At 43.7% G+C, this 23827-nt stretch overlaps 3 protein-coding genes across 5 annotated transcripts in view; 1 reads left to right on the forward strand and 2 right to left on the reverse strand.

Moving 5' to 3' along the window:
• Positions 1 to 5: 5 nt before the first annotated feature.
• On the forward strand, positions 6 to 1741 carry trappc2l (trafficking protein particle complex subunit 2L). Its single transcript, XM_069657887.1, has 5 exons — positions 6 to 59; positions 322 to 494; positions 924 to 1011; positions 1417 to 1496; positions 1580 to 1741. The coding sequence occupies exons 1-5, from the start codon at positions 27 to 29 to the stop codon at positions 1623 to 1625; spliced, it is 420 nt and encodes a 139-aa protein (XP_069513988.1). The 5' UTR covers positions 6 to 26; the 3' UTR covers positions 1626 to 1741.
• A 5-nt stretch (positions 1742 to 1746) lies between these two features.
• Positions 1747 to 6067, reverse strand: pabpn1l (PABPN1 like, cytoplasmic). Its single transcript, XM_069657882.1, has 6 exons — positions 5835 to 6067; positions 4426 to 4552; positions 3852 to 3919; positions 3657 to 3763; positions 3460 to 3547; positions 1747 to 2480 (listed from the first exon to the last, which is right to left on the reverse strand). The coding sequence occupies exons 1-6, from the start codon at positions 5934 to 5936 to the stop codon at positions 2145 to 2147; spliced, it is 828 nt and encodes a 275-aa protein (XP_069513983.1). The 5' UTR covers positions 5937 to 6067; the 3' UTR covers positions 1747 to 2144.
• A 1193-nt stretch (positions 6068 to 7260) lies between these two features.
• Positions 7261 to 23827, reverse strand: part of cbfa2t3 (CBFA2/RUNX1 partner transcriptional co-repressor 3) — a 41068-nt gene continuing 24501 nt past the window's right edge. For 2 of the 3 annotated variants that reach the window (XM_069657871.1, XM_069657872.1), the window contains exons 3-12: positions 22568 to 22809; positions 22296 to 22385; positions 21432 to 21613; positions 18277 to 18560; positions 17826 to 17911; positions 16388 to 16676; positions 15892 to 15960; positions 15171 to 15224; positions 13283 to 13473; positions 7261 to 12745 (exon numbers count right to left, since the gene is read on the reverse strand). In XM_069657871.1, coding sequence (XP_069513972.1) covers positions 12365 to 12745; positions 13283 to 13473; positions 15171 to 15224; positions 15892 to 15960; positions 16388 to 16676; positions 17826 to 17911; positions 18277 to 18560; positions 21432 to 21613; positions 22296 to 22385; positions 22568 to 22809 — 1868 coding nt within the window. In that variant the 3' untranslated portion in view covers positions 7261 to 12364. The remainder of the gene's footprint in view (positions 12746 to 13282; positions 13474 to 15170; positions 15225 to 15891; positions 15961 to 16387; positions 16677 to 17825; positions 17912 to 18276; positions 18561 to 21431; positions 21614 to 22295; positions 22386 to 22567; positions 22810 to 23827) is intronic. The other variant, XM_069657873.1, reaches the window with a different exon arrangement.

Below are 23827 nucleotides of genomic sequence, written 5' to 3' on the forward strand. Positions count from 1 at the left end.
CATCTGACAGCTCAGAGGAAGATAACATGGCGGTGTGCATAGCAGTGATCGCGAAAGAGGTAATAATTGCTGTTGTTAAATGTCACAGGCTTTATCTACTGCCTCTTTTTAAATGTTAATGTATATTTCTTATTCTTATGTGTGTTCTCTAAGTAAATGTCAGCTTCTTGCGTATGCCTGATGGTTGAAACATCCAAACAGAGCTAATAGCTAACAGCATTAGCAGTGTCTTAGGCTGGCTTCTGTACAGTTTGCCACAAAATTAGTCCTTTTAACAGGATGATGATGATGTGTGTCTGTGTTCTTAATATCATTTCCCAGAACTACCCGCTGTATATCCGCAGTGTGCCCACTCAAAATGAGCTGAAGTTTCATTACACAGTGCACACCTCTCTGGATGTGGTGGAGGAGAAGATCTCAGCTGTGGGCAAATCTTTGGGAGACCAGAGAGAGCTGTACCTGGGTCTGCTCTATCCCACTGAAGACTACAAAGTGTATCCTTGTTGTTTAAGGCTTAGTTAGGAAACCCAAAAGACGTGATCCACGCGACAGTTATCTTCGACTTGGATCATCTTCATATTACAAGGTTTAGACTGTGCAAGATTGTTAACATATGTCTATAACATATGAAAAACAACTAAATGTACAAACCTCTACTAATCAAGAACGTTACATTTCAGCTATTGGAGCTGTAGAATGGTTTTAATCTCGATGTTAAGGGTACGAGAATGAATCGTATTTGTACAAAGAAAGGGTATGTCAGTGTATCCCTGCACCTACTGTAAAATAGTCTTTTACTAGGGATAGCATATTATTGCACAATGAAGAGATGTGGTATTTTAAGTACATATAAATGTGACATATGAACTGAAAAACTAGTTAAGAAAAACAAACATCTTAAATATCTTTAACTGATGAACTAGATATGGGTATGTTACCAACTCCAAGGTGAAATTTGTCATCGTCGTGGACTCATCAAATACATCATTACGGGACAATGAAATTAGAAGTGTAAGTTGAGACTACGTTTATTGCTTGTTTAATTATAAACAAATGCAGCCTAAAAAGCATAATTCTCCGAAGCTATTTGTGTTTTGTTCGTTACACAACTAGAAGCTATACTCCTTTTGTGGCACAGTATTTTTTGTGTTTTTACTGAATGATATTGTGTTGCCCTGAGCCTCATCTCTACTTGCGTTGGCCACAGTGACTTTAATAAATTTATGGATACAATCATGTAAGCTAATTAAAGCATAGCTGCTCAAATATCACTTTTTTTCTCTATATACAAAGAGCTTTTCTGCCCCTTTTCAGTGCACTTATCTGAGCAGAATTAAGGAGGAGTATGCACACAACAACACAAGCTGTGACATGCTGGTTAACATTGTTAGAGCTTAAAGATTTTTTCTGTTACAGATGTTCAGAAAATTACACAACTCTTTTACGGACGTGATGTGCAACCCGTTCCACAATCCTGGGGACTCTATTCAGTCTAAGTGAGTTAATTTATGAAACTTATTTACAAATATTTACCTGAATTAGTGATGTTTTTAATCATTTCTGACCAATCATTTTGCAGGGCCTTTGATGGCATCGTATCTGGAATGATGGTGCAAACCGGCTGACATTGCTTCCTCTGAACATCCACTGTACAGAACACCCTTAATCCACAGTTTGTTTTTTTACATGTTGCCTTGATTAATGTAATAAATAAGAAATAAAACGTTATTGTTTCATGTCACTGCATTTTCGTTATTTTACCGGTCATTGTTTTATTTATTCATTCACTTACATAGCAAAGAACTTATAAGTTATACATAGGGAGGATTTATACATTACATTGCAGGCAGAAACAATACATTCGCATCAATTTGTAAAAACGGTAAGAGACGCAAACTGCTTAACAATTTGAGAATTGTCCCATGCATTCACAGCAACAGAAGCTCAAAATGCAACACCTCGGACCCCAGTCTTCATTGTTCAACTGTCAAATACTTGAAGGACTGATGCAGGGATGCAACTTAAAAAGTCATGTCTTCGATCCTGCCTCTCTCACATGATGCTCAATTCAGTAATGCCTGGAAACACTTCTTTAAAATCATCAGTTCTTTTCACCCACTGTGGTATGACTGCTGTGGGTGGTGCTAGCGCTGTTGAGGGTAGTGCTGTCCACTCGCCCCTGCCCCCAGCTCCTCTGAAGGCGGGGTGATGAGAAGAAGACATGGGTAACGTTTAGGCATCTGTTCGTGGTAGTCCATGTGTCCCCACTGTCTCTTTCCCACTGTGGGGCCTCCGTAATAAGGGTGGGGAGTTTGATGTTGTGGCCTGGTTGACTGGTACCTGAACCTGCCTCGAGAGCTGCTCTGGTATCGGGGTGGACGGTAACCCCCTCTGCCTCTGCCCCCTCTGGAGTGGCCGCCTCTGTGTCCTCCCCTGTCTGTAGTGCTGATGCCTGGCATGTTGGTCCTCTTGGGCATTACCTGCAAGCCACAAAACACTGACTTTTACTGTAATGTTTCGGGTTACTGATCTGTTTAAATTAATGTTTGCTGTTCAACACTGATAGAATAGCCGAAGAGTCTCGAGCAGTTTTTATTTACATTAAAAAGTCCAGCAAAAAGCATGGAAAAAGAAACTAAAAAGGGTGCCGTGACTGGTTTGTTTTAAACAGCAACAAAGAGGAGTGAAAATTAAGTCAACATCAAATTCATGTCCTTTTAGGTTTGATTGTACTTTCACCAAACAATGAGTAAGATTATCTGCAGTGCACAGGACAACAGGGGGGGGAATTATGAATCATGATAAGAGGAAGCGGCCTAATTTCAGTCCATATATGGGCATCACTTGAACTCTAACATTTGAAATCTCCATTTAAAAACAGTTTCCCTGTAAAATCAAACTAATACCTCTTTCCCACCAAAATTAGCATGTTGACGCAGGTTTTGCAGACCCAGGAAGACCCGTTTATAAATGCAGATTGTCTCTTTTCCCATTGCCAGTGAAGTATATGTCGGTCTCTTTTCTGCTGGGTCACCGTCTAACATTACAAACGCGCCTGAAACAGGGTTAGTAAACAGTGAAGATGTTACGATGGTTAGGTCTTTATTGTATCTATTACTCATTCAGTCGGTTTCTAAAACTCGGTGCTGACAAACTTGGAACGACGTTCGAGCGCCGCTTCGACGGAGACGGGCGAAATTTGTAGCTGAGATGACAAGGAGTTGAAGAAGTTACCGACAGAGCATAGCATCGTGCAGGAAAGGGGTAGGAGATTAGCGTGTTGACATCAATGCCCATTGGAGCTGTTAGCGGATTTTTTTGACCAGTGGGAAAGCGGCTTAAGCTGTCAATCTCTGTGTACCCGAAAATATAGTGTTGTCAGTACCCAGGGTTCTGTAGGCTGTGTGTGTGCAACCAATGCACTCTCATGTGACTAACATTAAATGTAATGCTCCTCACCTTAAGGACTCTTCCTCTGAACAAGGTCTCATGTAAACCAATGGCACTGTGTACAGAGTCCCGATCAGAGAACTCAATGTAGGCAAAGCTGAGAAAGGGAAAGAGAAACAACATATAACCTTTAATCACAGCATGCTTTTATATGTACTCTATGTCAACCAGCGTCATGTATCAAACCAAATGTATACAGAACTGACCCTTTCGGATGGCCTGAGAACCTGTCACACAAGATGGTAACTCGGTTAACGGGACCACAGCCGTTGAAATGGATCTCCAGCTCATCTGCTGTAGCTCCATAGTCTACCTGGAAAATTAGTTTAACAGTGTGTCAGATAAGATGTGTGAAAGAACATATGCTCAGTATAAAGAAAAGACAGATATACAAGTCTTACATTTCCCACGTAGACTGATCTGTTGTCTGCATCTATCCTCTCCTCGGGGGTCATGTTGTAGAAAGGTCCTGTGGAGAAAAAAAATATTTGTATAGACTCCTTTTGCATACTGGATAAAAAGGAAGGAACTGGCTAGACAGGCTGAAATACACACTGATTACTTCTCCTATTTATCCTATTTCTTTCATATTCTTGGACAACACATATGTTCAAAGAATCTGGTTCCCCCTCTAATTACATCCATGTTCTGAGGAGGAACCAAGAGGGGGGTTGAAAGGGATGAGGAGACGCACAGAGGCAGAAAATAGCCACAGGCAGCAAGGAGGACCCTTCTGGTTCTGTGGGGCTTGCTGCTTCGTCTCATTGGGCAGTGATGAGGCACATGTGAAGTGTCCCAGGTGTTGGCCAGATGGTGAAGGATGCGTTTACCTCACCTGCCTGGAGGCTGCGATGCTACACACCTGGCCAGTAATACGCTGTCGAGGCTCCCCAAATGCATAATCAGTATTTAGCCATACAACAATATGACACAATAACAAACCATGGGGCGGATAAGAACCCCGGGCTGTCTCACCAGGTCGGGGGCTGCTCGTCAGGAGCTGCATCTCCCCTACATCACACCTCTCCTCCTCCTCCTTCAGTCTCTCCGACTCTTCTTCCATCTCCAGCTCCTGAACCCTGGCCTTGATGGCCGCCAGCTCCTGTGACAAACAGGCACAGAAAGAAGAACATAAGGGTACTGTGACATGAGGCAAAAAACTACACTGGAGGCCAGTCTTGATAAAAGGAAACCAGAAAGAATGTGTAGGGACAAATAATTGCTTAAAATGCTTCCAAGGGCAGAAGGGATAACTTAATGCTTCATGCTGTTACCTTCAAAGACATCAGATCTAAAGTTGATTAAAAGTTCTTCACTGGTTATGACAAAGACTGAAATTACTTCTGATAACTCTATATGACCTACAAAAGCAAAACACACCATCAGTGACAAGATTGATTATATAGTTATTTTCAATATCTGAAACTGCTGGCGGGGGGTAGGTGTCAGCATGCAGTTAATCGCGTCTATTAACTGCATGCTGCCTTTGTTTACATTTTCCAGGGCAATAAAATAAAGCGAGTGATACCTATGACTTTTAAATGAAAGCAGGATGTGATTTTTTTATTAAAAATCACCTCTTAAGCATGTACAGAACAAAATCAGCAAAGAGATGAGAGGTACAGCTTTGTCCACAGGGGGGGCCAAAATCAACATAAACCGAAAGTTCCTCACAGGAGCTTTAAACACTTATTATGCATAATCAGATCTCCAACTAAGGAAACATTTTCTTAAGAATTGTTTTTTCCTGTGGAGTTCATGATCAGGAGCATTGAAGTTGCTCTGTTAGCTTGTGGTCACCCTTTATCATAATATACTGCAAGCTTTACTGTAACCAATTTGTGTACCGGTTGTTACCTTAAAAGAAAGAGTTATGCCTCCTTCTTATGGATATGCATAGAAAGAATAAAAATCTGAAGGTATAGGTTTAATATCTGAAAATGAAATGACCATGAGGACGTTGTATTGTTTGATATCTAATGAAAGCACAAAGTGCTCTCAAGGATGTTGACATAGACGGTAATGAATGAATGAACACTGATATTTGATCATGTATCATGGACTTACATGTAGCTGGCCTAAGGTTTGAGGACAATATACCCATACCTTTAAAAAAAGGCTTGTACAATCGCTTATTTCAGTGCTTAACCCACAATGCAGTGCACCTGACTGGCTCCATGCATCCAGCATGTTATCCTGGATGTGGCTCAGTGATGTCGTCCCCTGCACATAGCGTTTATAAACGAATGATACTACATAGCATATACTTGCGATTGCTGGTCCAACGCAACAATATTCATTTTGTCGCCCTACGTATGTGTCTGTGCATGAACACACGCGACAGGAGCATCCTTTACATTCACTGCTAACACAATGCTACCCACCGGGTCCTCGGCGAAATGCTCCCCCATGGACTCGCCCTCCAGGTAGCCGTACTCCAGATGATTTTCCGCCATGCTTATTAGCTCACTGCTCCAACATGGCATCTGCAAAGCCGACTGCAACTCGCCAAAGCCTCCTCATGAAATATCTTTCACAGTAAGAAAACGGTTTGATGGTCCGCAGACTCGACACCTGATAGCATATGAGGTAAGCTAATAGATATCACCTGTGAATGAGACTCATGACGCGCTGGATTGATTGACACTGGCGCGCACGTGAGAGAGACGCGGTGGGAGGGTTTCTGCAGCCCAGTGGCGCAGCTACAAGGGGCCCTCCTCCTCTCATCCAATCCCTCCACACCTCGCCACTGCAATTTACAGCTGTAAAATAACAAATAGTGAGACCTACATTCAGTGGCTGTAAATGCTCTAATTCTTTCTTTGATAAATGTGGTACTATTTGTGTGTCATTTGGTCATTTCAACTCACTCTTAATTACTCTTAATTAACTCTTTATTCTTAAGAAATATTACAAGACTGTCAAATTAAAAAACGTCACGTAGGCGCACGTCAAGGAATAGATAATACGCTTTTACTAAGCAGCCATTTTGACTTGTTCTTGCAGCAAAAGCACAGGTGTTACTGATTGTATTAATTAAGGCTTGGTTTAAACGCCCCAATTAGCCATGACAGTAAGCAAGCACATTAGCACTCTAAAATGTCATAGCTAAAATTTCTAATAGAAAAGGTACAGTATGTTTTATTTCTGGCTTAAATAATGTTCACAAGCTGTGCATTGATATTTTAGAATGAACTGATACTTTGCTTTTGTTTTGGGTCACACTATCAAATGGTAAACTTAGCCAATGCTAGCATTAGCTGTTGTCTAATATGAGCTAATGGGTTATCAAATGTGTTGTTTACCTTTGAAATATGGCTTAAAGCCCCGCTGGATTCTCACTATACATTGTCTTGTTGTTGATCAGTCTTGAAGTTACATATATTCACTTTTTCTAAGTCTTCAGTGAACCTATATTGTATATTACATGTTACTCAAATACCACCACATCTTTATGGCTGCTCAATTCCATCAAATGGAAATATTCTAGATGTCTTAGTTTCTCTAAAACCAACTTTGGGATCTCCATTATTATTTAAAATAAATAAATAATGGTTATGTTTGAGTGTAGAGTGTTTGAATATAGTTTTACAAAGATGCATCATAATTATACTGGTTTTTCAGTATGGTATTTAGATGTATAGATCACATGTCTGTAGACATGAATGGATGTAATCATATGGTGTCTGAAGTTTTCATAATTCCTTTGTGTTAGTGATGATTCAGTAACAATAGATACTTTTCCTGTTTTGAGGTTGTCATCTCAGAGTGTGAAGAAGAAAAGCAACAAGAGTGATGAATACTTCATTTCATGTTTTAATTACACAGTTACATTGTTCAACACAGACAATAACCTGAATTAGAATGTTTTACAGCTTCACACATCCAACAGAGCGAACAGTTAAAGAGCGGTATTAGCAACAGGGAGGAAAGCATGCAAGAAATAAATACAAATCAGAATTTAATTCTTCTGGCACAGTTAACTTCATCTAAAAACGGCAACAGGACCTTTTGAAGAGGGAAATAAAACAAACGGAAAAAGATCTTCAAAGCGCCAACCTTTCCTACAGAAACATGTTTTTTCTGTAATAATGTATTGCACAATACAGTATAGAATGCTTCCCTACACATATAAAACCATAAACCTTTTTTCAATTCATGTAAAGGTAAAAACAGGACCATCCTGAGCCATGGCTTTTGGGAAAACAAGTGCTGTATCCACTGTTTGCCTCTTTAGCTTTCTCCTGTAGCTGTTCATCAGTGCCTGTTTCACAGGAAGGACGTGGCCCCGTCACATCAGACGAGCCTCCAAACTTCATTGGTAGAGTTACTGGTCGGGGTAGGGAGAGACAAATGCCAACCTGCTAATATTTGCCTTTTCTAAACATGCGTTTTGCCCATATCATGTACATAGTTAAACAAATAGAAAAGTGGCTGATGTAAAGTATTCAGAGACCCTCGGATGGTATTCACAACAGCAGAGCCCTTATGCGTTTGCCATCTATAATATCTGCACAGAGAAAGTATACGACACCTCGGCACGAATCTCATTTGTTTCATGACTTTATGAACAAACATAAAAACCTTAACCAAAGTGAAATCTGCAGATGAAACGTGTAGCTTTTGGTTGTATTTTGGTCTTTTATAACAGGTCTATTGGGTTTGGTTTTGTTTAGTTTTTCTGAGGGCTGAGTTGCAGACAAGGAGGCACGCACAAAAAAACTTAGAGTAGAAAGGAACTGCCATCACAACGTTGTTTTATAGTGTACGCAAATGTGATATTTTACTGCACAAAGCTGTTGCTACATATTGTGAATTGATCTGCCACTATAGTCTGTCTGGGATGTTTCATTAAAGCTCTGAAGGTTTCAAGTAGTTTGTACAGAGACATGAAAAAAAAGGATATTTTTTTTTATACAAAAACACACACACCAACATTCACACTCACACACACACCCAGCATGTAGTCGTTTTATCTCTGCAAGGCTTTGTAACTGTAAGAACACGCAATCAGCAGGCTTTTCCAAAAGGAAATGCTTCTATTATTTTTACAGAAGCACAAATTCAATGTGTAGACAACAAGCGCTTTGATTGCTTGAATAAGGAGTCTACACAATTGAAACTCAGCCGGTTAATTCAGCGCGCTCTCCGCTCTCGTGCCCTGATTGTGTATATTTCAGACACTTTGGTTAAGTGGTGTAGTGGAGCTCTAACCTTATTATTTCTGGTCTGTCGATACACACTGTGTCAAAGCCACACTATGGCAATGCAGGAGTACTTTGGTCTGTGCTTTTATTGGTTTTGGACAACAAATGGCATGTCATGGTTGAGTCTGTGTTCAGTTTGGTAACATGCAGGTCTGACTGCATGTGTACCTAATAATAAATTCCAGCTGTATCAGTTTGGTTAGTGGATGTGATCCGATAAGGTGAAGTCTGGTGATATTAAATATTCCTCTACATTATGACTAATGGCAATTCCTTTCAACTCTTCTTTTTCAGATCCATGCGTTTGCTTTTGAACGTGCGTTTCCATGTCTGCTCTCAGCCCAGCTTTTCAAAGTCCAGGTCAACCTCTCCTGGTGGTTAGCTGTATGGTCACAGGAGGTAGCTAGTGCGAGGGGGGTATGAAGAGTGGTCTGTGGTCGTAGTGGAGGAATTACACATCGGGGGGAAAAGGACACGAAAAGGCTGAGGTCAACACCAAATCAAGGTAATCATAACACACATACATAGATGCTACACGCAGACGCAGGGTACCTTGTAGCTTATTCCATTTGAATTATATGTCTCAGATAGTCACAAAAAAAGATCAACTTTATCCATCTGTTGATGAACAAAAAGCAGAAAAAGCTGAATTTTAGTTTTTTTTCTAGTTTGGTCCATGTGTGTATGAGGCCAGCCATGTAGGTTTTACACTGATCAATATTACATGTGTGGATGCTACAGGCCTTCTGTTGCTAACAGTAAAGGCCTTGACACTGTTTAACATACAGGTGTTTAGCAGAGGTTATGGGAGGGGCTTAAAAACAAAACAAATCCGAAAGAAAATCTAAAAATAAAAACCTGTCTCAGATTTTTAGCTTATGCCCAAATAGCATCATAACAAATAAATAATAATCAGTGGTGGAAAAAAAAGCAACATTTCAAAGATTGTGTATCAAAATTAGGTTGTAAGTTTTGTGTAGCTTAACACTGGCGGATCACTTAATGCTACTGTCATGGTTTGGCGTGCACCTCGGGGGAAACAAACACTCCTAACACACACACACACACACACACACACACACACACACACACAGGTTGATGAGGACCAAGAGAGAGGGTCACTGCAGTGGCTGAGAAGACAAACAGAACACTTGACATGATACATCAGATTTGGGATGAAACTCAGTATCGATTATATTTGGGCCTATCTGTGATTACAAACTGTTGAGTCCCCTCATGCAGGATGTAAACTGACCTGGGGTGAATGAAGCACATAACAATAACATCATTAAGTCCCAAATTTACCATCCAATCCAAATTTAGAGGATTAAAGTAAAACATAAACAAACTGTATTAATTTAGAAAATGTTGTAAAAGTGTCCATTCACCCTGAATCTGTTTTCATCCACATTCAGCTACATGCATTGTGGTCCTGTATGGAGCCACTTTAGGATCAACTCAGGGTCACGTGACACTTTGATTCAACGGAAAATTTAACGTTTTTTTTTGTGTAAGAGAAACAAGAAAAATTGATCAATTTGAGAAACAGATGTACTGTGAGAAAATCATATCGTGGACATTAAACTTTAAAGGTTTCTGTTATTTGGCAAACACATTTTTGGACCTCTTTAAATACTATGTACATTCACATTAAGTTACTGATGTTACTTTAAATATATTTATATGTATCTATATTATATGACACCCTATGGGCAGTTGCTGAGGTTCCATTCAGTAGCTGAATTCTCTTCATATTGCACCTCCGTCCTCTCACTGTCTTACAATGCGAGCAATACAAAATATTCTACAAGAGGGGTTTCATCTCATTAATATAGATACAACAAATCAAACAATAATGTGGGGCTTCCTCTCACAGACTTCACTGCTCGGCCCAAACTTAAAGGAGGAAACTGAAAGGTAACAAAACCAAAACAAAGTCCATCTTTCTGGATATACACAAGGGCAGCACATATGGACATCAGCGACAAGAGACATTATTGAAATTTGAAAGAGGAACAATATCTACAAGCAGGTTTGAACCCTTCCCAAGTGACTGCTCTGAGGCTCTGTCCAAAGCAGGCCGGGATGGGGGACAGACTTGAGTCAAGTAGTCGGGGGAAGAGCTTAGAAGGGAGGTGTGGGGCGAGGGGAGGTAGAAAGAGAGAGGAGAACCAAGTCTACGCCGCCCTCCACTAGGCTCTTTAATCTGTTTATCATGCTTTGGAAAAGGAGGAAGTGAATGTAAAGGTAACAGCAATTCCTTGAAATATCTCCCCCGTTGTGGAGCTTTAAAAAAAACGACTTACAAACAATCTTCCCATACGTCTCTGTAGTATGCAAAGCCTTCTTGGACAATGTTTTCAAGCTTGTTTTGAGGTTTTTTGGCAGCTCCTTTGCCAGTTTTGTATCTTCATCTCCTTTGAGGCTGTGTAGCTTTTCCTTTCCTCTTCTTTCTCTTTGTCCTCTCTGTAACCATTCACAATAAAATCACACTGTGGCAGGGTTTCCATCCATTTCCTTTAGTCCTTCTTTTAGGCAAGTTCACAGCATCGTCCATATTCACTAGTCTGGGCCATCGCCGAGGACTGGCTGTAGTTTTGTCCAGACTGCAGGAGGCGGCTGCAGATCAAAGCAGGTCACAGTTTTGTTATTTTTTTGAATGTCTGACTATCTCTGGGTCCCGTTCTGCAGCCTCTCTGCAGCCCCGTCCTCTCAGGGCTGGCTTATCTGCTGAGGAGGTGATGTTGCTTTGCGTTTGGTTATAAGATGAGTGCTTCTCCTTATCGCTTACTTACTCACTTTGGCAGTGTAATACAAAGGTTTGGATCATGTTATTTTTCATCTTTGAATTCATTTGGGTTCACAATGGTGCAGAGAGGTGAGTCCGGTGTAGATTTTCTTGGCTCGCTAGCAAGGTAGTTAGCAGTTTAAAGTTAATTTATTTTCATATTATTAATGTTATCATCATCAGCATCATCATCACTATTATTCTTTATTTAGAATATTTGGACTTTCTTTATTTTCCCTTAAAGCCAGAAAGAAACATTTCATAAATACTAAGCTGTGTTTCTGAGGAATTTATCACATCACAGGTTTTTCCCCTTCCCTCATGCATTTGAAAAAAGGTATGGTGTTCATTTTCTGTCTCCTTTCGGACACTGTAGAATAAGTGCCACATCAGTGAACTGGTTTAACTGGTAGTGCACATCTCAGGGCTGCTTTCTCATTGGTGCTAAATTAAAGGGAAATCCAATCCAAGTGCTAATCGGTCTACTCATCCCCCTCATCAATGTTTCCTTCCCACAGCCCTTGTCTCGTGTCCTCATGCGGACAGCATTTAACGCGCTAACATTACTGAGGGAACATCTAAGTCACATCTTCAAGTCAAAGCTCATGTTCTGATATGTTTCTGTGACTGAACACAGCAAGAGGAGACACTTTGCATGCTTTCCACTACACTGAACCCCAGGCTGAAATCTTTGTATTTGTGGCTGTAAAAGAGACAAAGACAGAACAAGTACTTTTGGGGGAGGGCGACAGTCTATCATCAGGTAGTGAGAAGATTTTTTAAAAGAGCTTAGAATAAGAGGGACATAAGGAGTGAAGTAAGGGAGGAGGAAAGGGAGCAGTGTGCGATGAAGATTCCTCAGTTTGGTTTTGTGTGGAGTGTGAGCACTGTCGCATCAGTATGCAGGGAGGCGACGACGTCAGCGAGAGGTGGCGTCCAGCAGGGCGGGGGTAGCTGGAGTCGTGGAGCGAGAGGCACTGCTGGAACTGCTCTCCTTGGGGCTGGCAGAGACACTTCCACTGCCGCTGCCGGCCCCTCCCGCAATACTGCTCTGGCCCACCAAGGACAGGGGTCCTGGAGGAGTGCTCTCTGAGTGGGTGGGGGGCGCACTGGAGGACGCTGAGGAGGAGGAGGGCGTGCCTAGAGGGACACTGCTGCCCCCCGGCAGCCCCTGCAGGCCCTGACCACAGACGTGGTGGTGCTTCTCCCAGTCTTTGTGTTGGCAGAAGGAGCCGCAGTAGCGCGCCGTGTTGCAGCCGCTGCACGTCTCGCTGGCTTTCCTCCCGCAGTTCCAGCAGCTCTGTTGAGACAGTGGGGAGAGAGTGGGTTGATAAAAATAAGTCTCTTTTTGTCCCAGAGATAAAAAGTCTCTCATTCTAACATAAATTTATATTGAAACATTAAATAAGCCATTTTTATAATCTAGTTTATTTGTCCTCTCCTTAATGTTTTGCTTCTCTTTGCAGAAGGATTTGATTTAAAATCTTAAACGCCACTGGTCTGTGTTACCAGCAGGTGGTGGTCAACTGCTCTGTAATGGCCTCAGCCTGGCACTCTGCTCCAACCATCTGGCCCTGTCTACTTTAATGTGCTCAGACAACTGGACTGCTTTTGCAATAATGATGACTACATGATGCAGCACCAACCCACGAGCAACCAGCTGTATGGATAAGAGAATATAGTAGAACTTATGGGATGAGGGGAATAAAGTAAAGTGTAACGTAAGGACCAAAAGAGCATTGAAAAGGAAGCTAAAGAGTGATTGACTGAGTCGAGAGTTAGAGAACAATTTCGGAAATATCAGGCAAAATGGTGGTGGGGGGTCTGTGATACTCACTTCACTGGAGTCCTCCTGCTGGTTGATGACTGTTAGTGCGTCTTCAGAGGCTTGTCTCTTGGCTTCGGCGAGCGCCCGCTCCATTTTAGAGCGCTCTGCTGAAATCATCTCATGAGCTTTCCTCTCTGCGTCTGACACCGCCTTCTGCAGCTCTGACATCGCCTGTCGCTTCACCTCGTTCACGGCCTCCTCTGAGAAAGAGAGAGAGAAAGAGCGAGAGAGGTGTTAGTGCATGTGACCGTCGTCCCATCTCGCCCGCTCCGTCATTCTTTATTGAAGCTCTTTAAGCTGCCATCTTGTTGTATCTCAGCGAACAGATGTACATCATCCAAGATTTAAAACTTTCTGCCAGAAAAGGGAAACAGCCAGACTTCAATAATTAATTCAGACACGTCTGGCCACAATCATTTCCAGTGCTGAGAACAGCAGATGTCTGCAAAGTTTTTGTCACCAACTTTGCTGTTCATCCAACATCCTAGGATTCCCTGTTTGCTCGATTGTAAGCTTGTCATGTGAATAATTTTAATAGAAATTGCCAAACAGCGATCACAGTGAGTAATTTCCCCAGTCATGAGCATTCAAATCACCACAGCAGCGCCTCCTAGGAAGTAGATTTTATCATGTTGTCCTCTTGTTCTTCCAGCACAAGCACAAACTGTTTGAGTGAGGAGGATGTGCTTTTACAACAGGCAGGTGTGTAGACTGCTTTCCAGATGGCAGTCTGAAATAGCAACTTCCTGCATTCCCTCCGCCTTGAGAGGCGCAAATGATTACATTTTTCCATCTTTCATTATTGGCCTCAACGTGCACTACAACCGTACAGTGCATTATTTCTCATACTGCATTACACACCGGAGAAATAGGTTGCCATATATACGTATATACATATTTCACGTTCTTCTGCCGTCATAGACAGAATCATTTTTAAAGATTAAACGATTTTTCTCCCTCCTGCTCCACCTCCTCTCGATGTAGGCGCACACACACACACTTAGGCACAAATGACACACATACAAGTGGCTCTCCAGGTGTGTTAGGCCAACCAAGTAGGAGGTGAGACTGATATTGTTCTCTCCACTGCTCCCTATTTCCTCCAGTCAGTGTTTGTTTGAGAGGGAACTCATAAATAACTGTCACTTTTCCTCGCCGCTCCACTCCAGTTGTTTCAAACTACTGTGCAAAAAGATAGGCAGCGGGGGGAGCCTTTACACACTTTGCTGTGTTTATGTGCATGGCTGTGTGTGCACATATGTGTGTGTGCATATCTGAGTTGATTCCTACGCTTATATGCTAAAAAGTTAGTCAATCCTGTCAACATATAGTCACACTCAGACACACGTCTCAATGCTTTGCCTCATCCCGTCTCTACCTTTATCCTTCGTTTCATTCCGAGTTCATTTTTCTTTCGCTTCTACCCCTCCTCCCCCTCTTCTTTCTTCTCTCCCTTGCAAACACTATCTGCATTCTCAATTATCTGGCCTAATGCATGCACCACTAAGATTAGTTTGCAAATTTAATTAATTCTTATCAAGGAGACTGCATAGCAGATGCTGGGGCAATTAGCACTTAATGGAAAACACGGGGGCAGCAATATTAACGTTTTAATTCCACAGGGATTTGGCGAGTCCCTGAGACGTGTTATTTCTGTCTGCTTTTTCACACTTCAGATCTTATTTTTCAAAAGCGCTGCAGTCTCTCAACCTGAACCAGACCAGAGAATACGTGTCTGGTTTTAATTAAAACCAAGAGGTGCTGCTGCTACAGCAGGCAGACTACCTGGCCGCTGAGAGAGAGAGAGAGAGAGAGGTGGCACACACACACACACACACAAGCACACACACACATACACACTGGAGGTGAGATGTTGTGAGTGAGGTATTTTACTCACCCTGCCTGTTTTGGAGGTGCTTTAGTGCTGGGGAGAGGGGGATGCTTGTAGTACCTGTATGAAAAACAACTGCAATTAAAAGAGATTTTTTTCTGCTGGTGAAAATGCAGCACAGTATTTTGCCGACCGCAGCAGCATCTTCCCTCCACAGGGCTTTGGAGTATGACTGCAATATAATAGTGCTGGGACTGTGGAGGAACCAGGGCTGAGCCGGATGACTCCTGGGATGGGCTCCGTCTAACATGCAGTATACTGTACAAGAAGGCCCATGCAATGCAACGCTCCCACCTGCTTCCCTTTGGCCAAAAATAACAACAATGATCAAGACTTGTGTGTTCTGTGCGTGAGGAAACAATCACAATGAAAAGAAGGGCGAATGTGTGGTTCTTAACACAATGGGGACCAGTTAGGCTCCAACCTGTGCTGCTCTGCTGCGACCTGTCTCAGGCCAGGTCAGGACAGCATTTTCACTGCAGCTTTAACTGCAGTGGCCTTTCATAGCGGTGACAGATGGAGGGCATTTAGCCCTAATGACACAAAAGACCTCCAATCGTCTGCCCTGATGGACCTGCGGCTGTAAGGCCTCTGCTCTGTCTGCCTCTGTGGCCAGGGCGAGGTAGCCCTGAAGACTGATGGTGGCGATTGTGTGTGTGTTTTGTTAGAGTGTGTGAGGTCAATCATGAAGACAATAGAGAGAAAAAGGAAGATGCTCGGCTCTTACCGGCTTTCCTCCAGATTTCTTCAGGCAGGTATCCTGAGGGAGGCCGGTGTAAGAAGTCTCTGTGGATCTCTGAAACACACGAGCAGAGGCACACACTCAGTCTCAAATACGCGCACACTGTGATGGACTCTCTACACAAACAGACATCCAACAGTCTCCCTTATAGTTTAAATTCTATCTTTGAAACAGTACGAGTGTGCCAACATTTGCAATTAAGCTGTCATCAACTTTGTCAGCCGTGTCTGGGAGGGAACGGCAATACAGGAGTTAGAAGTGAATACGAATCTTAATTATGAAAGAGCATGCCTGCAGCATGAGGGCGCACTCAGGTGGTTAAAGATCTAGATTTGTATTGCCTCACAGTATGAGCTAAATTTGTACATTTGCTGAAAATATGAGTTTATGTGTGTAAATTGGCATTTCCAGCATTTCAAATAAGCCCACCTTGCTACAAGTGTTTTGCTTCACCAAACATACCCTGCGTGTGTTTGTCTACCTGTCTGTCTGCCTGTCTGCCTTTCAGCAGCCGAGGAAGTTCCTATGGGCAGTGCCTCGCTGCTGCTAGCTGTGTTGGAGGAGGAGTTGTGGTGAGGAGTAGGAAGAGGAGGAGGAGGAGGAGGAGGAAGGCAGTGCTGTCCGTTGCTCCCACCTTTTTTCATCTCCTCCACGTCGCTGTAGCGCCGAATCCAGTGATTCATCTCCTCCCGGTCGGCCTCCTGACAGCGGCGCAGCACCGTCAGAGAGCGGCGCGTCTTCTCCACCATGTCCATGATGCAGTTCAAGAGCTGCAGTGGAGCAACGTGAGTATAAGTTAAAGGATTTACTTCATTCATAATGAGGAAGAGAGGTTTTAAAGCGCTCCATCTAAATCCTTTTATCTCCTGAAAAGAAACCAGCCATCTGCATTAAACTACAAAAAAGCAGTTGAGTTTTTTTAATTGAATTCATAAGTCAATAAAAAACTCCACAGACCGTAAGAACAAAGACAATTCAAAAGGAAAGGGTTACGTCTGCTGTAAATCTACACACTGTTTGACGTACACCACCTAGCAGATGTGTGTGTTTGCGAGGGACCGTGTGTTTCTGTCTCTGCCTATCTGTTCATGGATTGTGTGCTTGTCAGTGAATTTCAATGTCTAAGAGCATTACAGCAACCATAATGTAACAGCTGGGCTGCTGATGAAAAAGTTGAGCCAATTCCTTCCACCCTTCTGCTCCGTTCTCTGCCAGCTCAACAGATTTCCTCTCTTTCCCCCCCCTCAGTTGTAAACAGTGTCACTTTTTTCACAGTGGCCCGTGTTTCCAAACCCGGTCCCGTCCTGCTAAATGAGTTAAGCATGTTTGACATTCAATCCATATCGTTATTCCCATTCATCTTTCCCTCTCTCTGTGTCTCTGCCTCCTTTCCTCCTCCCTCCCTCCCTCCCCTCTGAGTAAGCTATATTTATTTCACTGAAGTGTTTCTAATTTGGCAGGGGTCCAGGCCTGGCCGGTTCTCTCCATGACTGCAGCTCTTGTCTCAGCTGCTCTCCCCAGCTGGAGCTGCTCTCTGCTGGGTCTCGAGCTCCATCTGGGGCCTAGTTTCTGTGTGTGCGTGTCTATCTGTGTGTATATGTGTGTGTGTGTGTATCTGTGTCTAGTGTACATGATTTTGTCTTTATGGAGTTGGGTGCAAGGAAGCCTGAAAGGTGTCTGTCTGTTGTTAATGCACCGCAGTGACACAGACCTCCTAAGGTCAGCTGTCTGTTAAATGCTAACTCAGCTTGGACAGAGGCTGTTCTCTCTGTCAACAGTTCCTCTCCAGGTCATCTGGATCTTATCCTTTTAATCACCTGCTTGCATTTGAGCTAGTAAGTTTTTCCTCTGCTATGTTATGTTTATGAATGAAACAAATAGATGTTTAAATTATGGATAGCTAACACGCTGATACGTACGTTATCAAGGTGCTTCCACTCCTCCGCCCACTCTCGATCTGTCAGACGGTGGTCGATCACCTCCTCTTGGCGGGCGCCATGTACTGCTAAAAGATAAGCACATAGGTTTTGTCAGATATATAACATATGCAGTTTGTTTCAGACCCCAAACAGACAGGCACACGTCGGCCTATGCCAAAGCTTCATGTCTAAATCAGTGACACATTTTGGCTAAGAAAGCAGAGGACAGGCATATATGGTGGCCACAGTTGTAGCACATGGGCATGTATGGCTGTGGTCTTTATATAGACGCACTGCCACAAGGATTATCACACTGGACTGACAACTGGCCTTTGTTCCCCACATATACCCCATTTACATCTACACACATGCCCACAGGCTTGACCACATAACTGAGGACTGAAGATCTATAGGTTTATCTGACCCCGTGAATGCATCGCAGCTGTCCTACCTGTCTGCCGGTGCCTGTCTCTGGCTTCACGGTGTTCATTGTGTCTGTAAGCGTCTCTGTATTGGTGCGCCAGAGCCATGTCTTCTAAGCGGTAGTGCTGGGGTCCCATTTGGGGGTTGGGCGGGTGGGAGAGGCCGTTTGGAGGGTGTGTGGAGAGGCCGTTGGGAGGCGGGTGAGCAGGAAGACCCGTGCTGGGGCTGAAGCGTTGGCTGGGGCTGATGGTGCAGGGTCTCTTAGCGAGGTGCTCCGGGTGCAGGCCATCTCTGTCTGAGCTGTCTTTGGTCCTGTGGAGGAGGACATGGAGTGGGTTAAAGCATGATTGAATGAACTGTAAATCAGTAGACCCGGAGTAAATTACTGCGTTAACAAATACATGAAACAGCCGTAGAGAAATTATATCGTGGGATGAAAGTTGAAATGGTTAGAGGCAAATTAAGGCCTGCAGCATTTCTCAAGCAGTGGGACGTGTGGGATGTTTGGTACATTATGACCTACAACAAACCAGATTTTAGTTGTTAAATTCAGTGTTTATTTGCCAATATGCAACAGCCTCACACCAGACACACAGCCAGACTACACCTCATAAACTCGGTTTCCACTACCACATTAACCATTATTCCACTAATGTCCACCCAGTAATGGATTCTTCTGCTTCATATTAAAGTTACACCAGTCAGAAATTGTTTTGACGCTTACATGACTACACTTATTTACAAAAAAATCTGGTTTTATTCAGACACAGAAATTTGACATAATAATAACAATGTATAAAGCAAGAGAATTCACTTTTTCACTGCCAACTTCAGCTTCTCCCAGCTCCCAGCTCGTCCATCTACGGCCTCGCCAGACCACAGTGAGTAATGCGAAAACTGTGGGATGGCTCTGCCAGGCCGGACATGCAGTGCCAGAGCATTACTTCATAGTTCAGGAAAACATGCACAAGCAAGGAACTTTGAATGACTTTCAAGACCCCCTCCAGTATAAAAAAAGGTTTTTGTAAACATCTCCATGTGGTGTTCCTCATGTGCTACACGACATATCAGGAACAACATGAGCAGTCATCACCATGGCTGGGCCTGTCTGCTTTTAAACTGCAGTGTACCAAGGACAGGCTGAACAACACGTTTTCAGATTGGCAGGTTTGAGACGTCACAAACCTAAGGAGCCAATCCCGTTAATGAACGGGGTGGCGCTATGCATATCATTATGTGTAACCTATGGCAACCACTTCAGCGATGCGCGAGCCATCTGTAACCGTCATCGTAAGCTTTGCAAACTCACTACTGATTAATGACGTTAACGTTACTGCTACTAATTATTACATTTCAAGCTGGCTAAGTTTCGACAAGTTGCCGCTAAACGATGGCAGGAGGCGGTTGGAACTTTGCATAGTGGGCGGGGCCTATGCAGATTCAGGACTTTTAAATGAGGGAGAAGGAGGAGATACATTGGGAGGATTTTTACAAGGCAATTAAATGTATTTTGCAGAAAAAACATATCAGACACAATTTATTATTTCAAGCAGAGTGTTTTATATGTCTTAAAACATGACTGGAGCTGGTCTTTAAAAATTAGATCAAGGCACACGTAAAACGCCCACCGTAAAACATGTCAAACAAATAAACAGATATGATTAATTTCCTGATGCCCAATTGTGTTTGCGTCTGTTATGAGTTATTATTGCTATATTACTAGTGCACAGTGTTATTGTAGACTACATGTGTACAAGGAGGCTCAAGCTAGAAACAGAAACATGTTTTCTTCAAACTCCCACATGGTGTATTCAAACACACACATTTCCCTGCTGAGAGCTGCTTGTTGTTCAGTTTCAGCGAGGCAGCGGCTCTCCAAAGCTTTAGCACAGCTGTACGCCATATGTATCAAACAAAGCCAAGTCCAACTGTACACCATGCGTCTCAAGCTCTTAATCTGAATATCCCTCAGCCTACTCTTAGATTGCAAGTATTTCTCCCTCTCTCTGTCTCTCTGTCTCTCACTCTCTCTCTCTCTCCCTCCCACCCTGCTCTCGGGCTTAAGGGGCAATATGGGCTGAATGCTGTGTGTTTGGCAGATGTTTAGTGACACTCATTTGTGTCTGTGTACTTCAAGTGTGTGTGTGTGTGTGTGTGTGTGTGTGAGAGAGAGAGAGAGAGAGAGCGTTTGCAAGCCATCTGGACAGTTTAAATGGGAGTGTTGATATTAATCTGTTTAGCTGGATGGCAATAGGCAGGCATTCAGATAGAAATCACTTTTTATCATCCTGGGGATCAAAGGCGAATAAATGCAGGGCTGCCCCATGTAGATGATGTGTGCTGTGTGTGTGTGTTTGTGTGTGTGTGTGTAATCATATTTATCCTTGTGTATATTTGTGCACGCCAGCCACACTCGTACACATCCCGTGCTCTAGTATCTGAAAAATCAGAGGAACAGCTGGCACGATGTAGGCCCTGCCCCAGCCGGATAACCTCCACCCCCCCACCCCCCCTCCACGAGCTCCGCCTGCTGTGTATAAACCACAGGTCGGGAGGCGGAGGTGTGCGGATTACAGTGGGATTGCACGTTCCAGCTCCAACCTCTAGTCCTATCCAAACCACCACACACCCACCCACCCTCCCCACACCCCCTCGCTCAGGATGTGCTCAGTGTTACGGTCAGCACATCGCCATCTGGACACATCCCTGACATATGGACAGCTGCTGGGAGCCCGCAGGTCAGGCAGTCAGAGAGAAAGTGAGAGAGGTGAGGAAGTGGACGGCACCAGAAAGAGACAAAGGAAGAAAAGAAAAAGGCTGTCAATTCTCTCTTGCGGGGTAAATAAAGCTGAGCGTCGGGGAGAAATTTGGACAAAGCCAAAGCTCACTGCTGGTCTTTGGGTTGTGCTGAGGACGTCTACTGTACTTCACCCTCTCTTCCCTGTCTCAGACAATTTCTGTGTTTTCCTGCTCTGCATTTACCCCCCTCCTCCCTCCCAGACAGCTGGCAGATTCATCCTGGCATCAGGGCCGTCCAGACTTCCGCCTCCCGCACAGAGGATTTATAGACTCCTCTTGTCACTTGGCATTCTGAAATACCCTCAAATAATTCATACAGTCCATCTGAAGTCTGTGAGTGTGCGTTTTCTTTGTGTGTGTGTTTAATAGAGAGATGCTTGTTACCTGTCAGGGGTCCTCCTCTTGCCGTGCTCGTTCATCTCCAGCATGATCTCGGAGGAGTCGAGGGGCGAGCTGGCGTTGGCGTCCAGGAGAAGCTGCTCGTGTTGGGCGAGATACTGAGCCGGAGTCTGCTTGGCCAACCGCGCACAGTGGAGCAACTCTCGCTGCAGCAGGGGCAGGTTTGCCTATGGAGGTAAAAAAGAAGGCAGATGGACATCTTTGGATTAGGAATTATAAACGTTTTTTCAGGGAGGATATAGATTTATTGAACAGATGTACATTTGGAGAAGTGTTGAGCTACAAACTCAAGCTGGGATAAAGACCAGATAGACCTGGATGGAGTGAAAAAACGCCAGATTAGGACGTGATAGATGGAGAGACAGGATGAGATAAGACAGGTCCCTTGACACCTTCCTCTGCCATGTGTCTCCCTCCCTCTCTGGGGTGGGCTGATGTGTATATCGTGAGCGCGCGTGTGTGTGTCAGCGCTGTCAAAGAGCTCTCTCAGACCTGTCTGCTTGATATAACACAGCCATTGCTGCAATGTCCCAGATGTGGAGGATCATCGCACGCCAGGGGGTCTGACACATTCACTCACGCTGCTTTCGATGGACATTCACAAGCACATCCCCCCCATTTCCTTCATATTACTGCATGTGCTGTATGCACCAATGAAGACGTGGTTTTTCGACTTGCCTTTATATAAACCAATTGTGTTAGGATATAATAGGATGAAGAGAGGATAAATACAGTATCTGCACAAACACAGACCTGAATGCTGACCATATGGACAGCAGCAGTGCGCTCTGAGCTTGTCAACTGAAGACCTGATTTATCCTTCAGAAGAATCTGTGCACAAGTATTTACCTTCAGGAAGGGAATGACGAACGGCCTCAGAGGGAAGTTGGTGGCCTCGTGAAGTTTTGAGTGAAACTCTTCGATGGTGAGGGTGGAGTTCTGCACAAGACAGCAGGGAGAGAGAACATGAGAGTCACTCACAAACAAACTTTATTCTCTTACAGATGTTCACACTTAGATACAAAGTAAGAGAAAAGATAACAAAGTAATGGATAGATGTGCAGTAGTGTAACTTAAAAGAATCATCAAATTAATTCCACATGAAAAAGATGACAACGTACCACCAGCCCCAGCACCAGGCTGCGCACCCTCTCCCCGATCTCAGGCGATATGTCGTTGCCAAACTGCTGCAGTGTGGTCAGGAAGCGCTTCAGTTTGCAGAGTTGCCGCGCGCCACAAGCCGGCGGGAGCTGCTGGTTGGAAAGCGAGGCCGTCGAGGACATGGCCGGCCCATTGCTGAAGCCGTTAGGAGTGGAGGGAGCACCGTTCAGCGATGTAGGAGAGTGGCTGCTCCCGTTCAGCACTGCAGAGACAGAAGGGAAGAGACAACGTGAATTAGGTCAGTAGTTTTTAGGGGGCCTGGGGGGGAGGCTATTTGATGGATCCAGGGGGCATGATGAGGGCAGAAGCGGTTATATCCTGTTGATGGAGGAGCGTGTGGTTAAGATTAAATATAAGTAAAGCACACATCAGCCTTAAAATTTGACATGATGCACAACGTAACTTCAGCGGTGTTTCTGCCGGGTTGACTGAGCGCGGTGTTTGTGTGTCTGTTTGCAGTAACTTCAGCTGTCTCACAAGTGGTACCATTTGACACCCCCACTCACCCTCGTATCAGCCTATTCCACCCCCGATCCTCACCCTCTCCCCCTCACTCACTAGGACACAACTATAAGGGGAACTTGTTAAAGAGGTGCCAAAAATAGTCCTGCGGCCTGTGTTACTTTTATTCCAATAGCAGGTGTGTAGCTAAATCTGGCCCTACACATGTCCACCAGCTGAAAGTAGATTTGCAGCTTTAAGGTTCAGAATAGACGCAGCATTCATACACACGTATATAATTGCTTGCATATTCTTCCGTATGCAGGCATAAACAAACTCACAAATACACAGGAGCTTACAAACACACATTTGACCTTTGACCTGTTTTTCTGTTTTCATATATTAACTCAACTGTTTATTACCTCTCCTGTCTCTCATTACTGGATCATGTTTTATTTACACTTACATCTGTTATATCTGTGCGTGAATTAAGACAAAAATAACTAATAACATAGTGTATTAAAAGTCTGAACCTGCAATCTATTAACATCATTTCTTAATAATAGCATATGCAAGCACTGAAGCTGAGCATGGCATCCAAACTATGAAACTCCCGCTGTTCAAAATGCATTTACAGTGAGCCATTGTGCCCTGTCACCTTATACCTACTCATACTTGAAAACAAGACTATATCCAGTTTTGTTGTTCAGCTTTCCCGTTCCCGTGTTTCCTCTCAGGCATGCTTGTTGCTGGGTCGCAGGCCTGAACACATATGGACT

This window comes from Semicossyphus pulcher, unplaced genomic scaffold, assembly GCF_022749685.1.
Source record: "Semicossyphus pulcher isolate SPU_LCO1_2020_fin unplaced genomic scaffold, fSemPul1.0.p SCAF_1, whole genome shotgun sequence".
Lineage (NCBI taxonomy): Eukaryota > Metazoa > Chordata > Actinopteri > Labriformes > Labridae > Semicossyphus > Semicossyphus pulcher.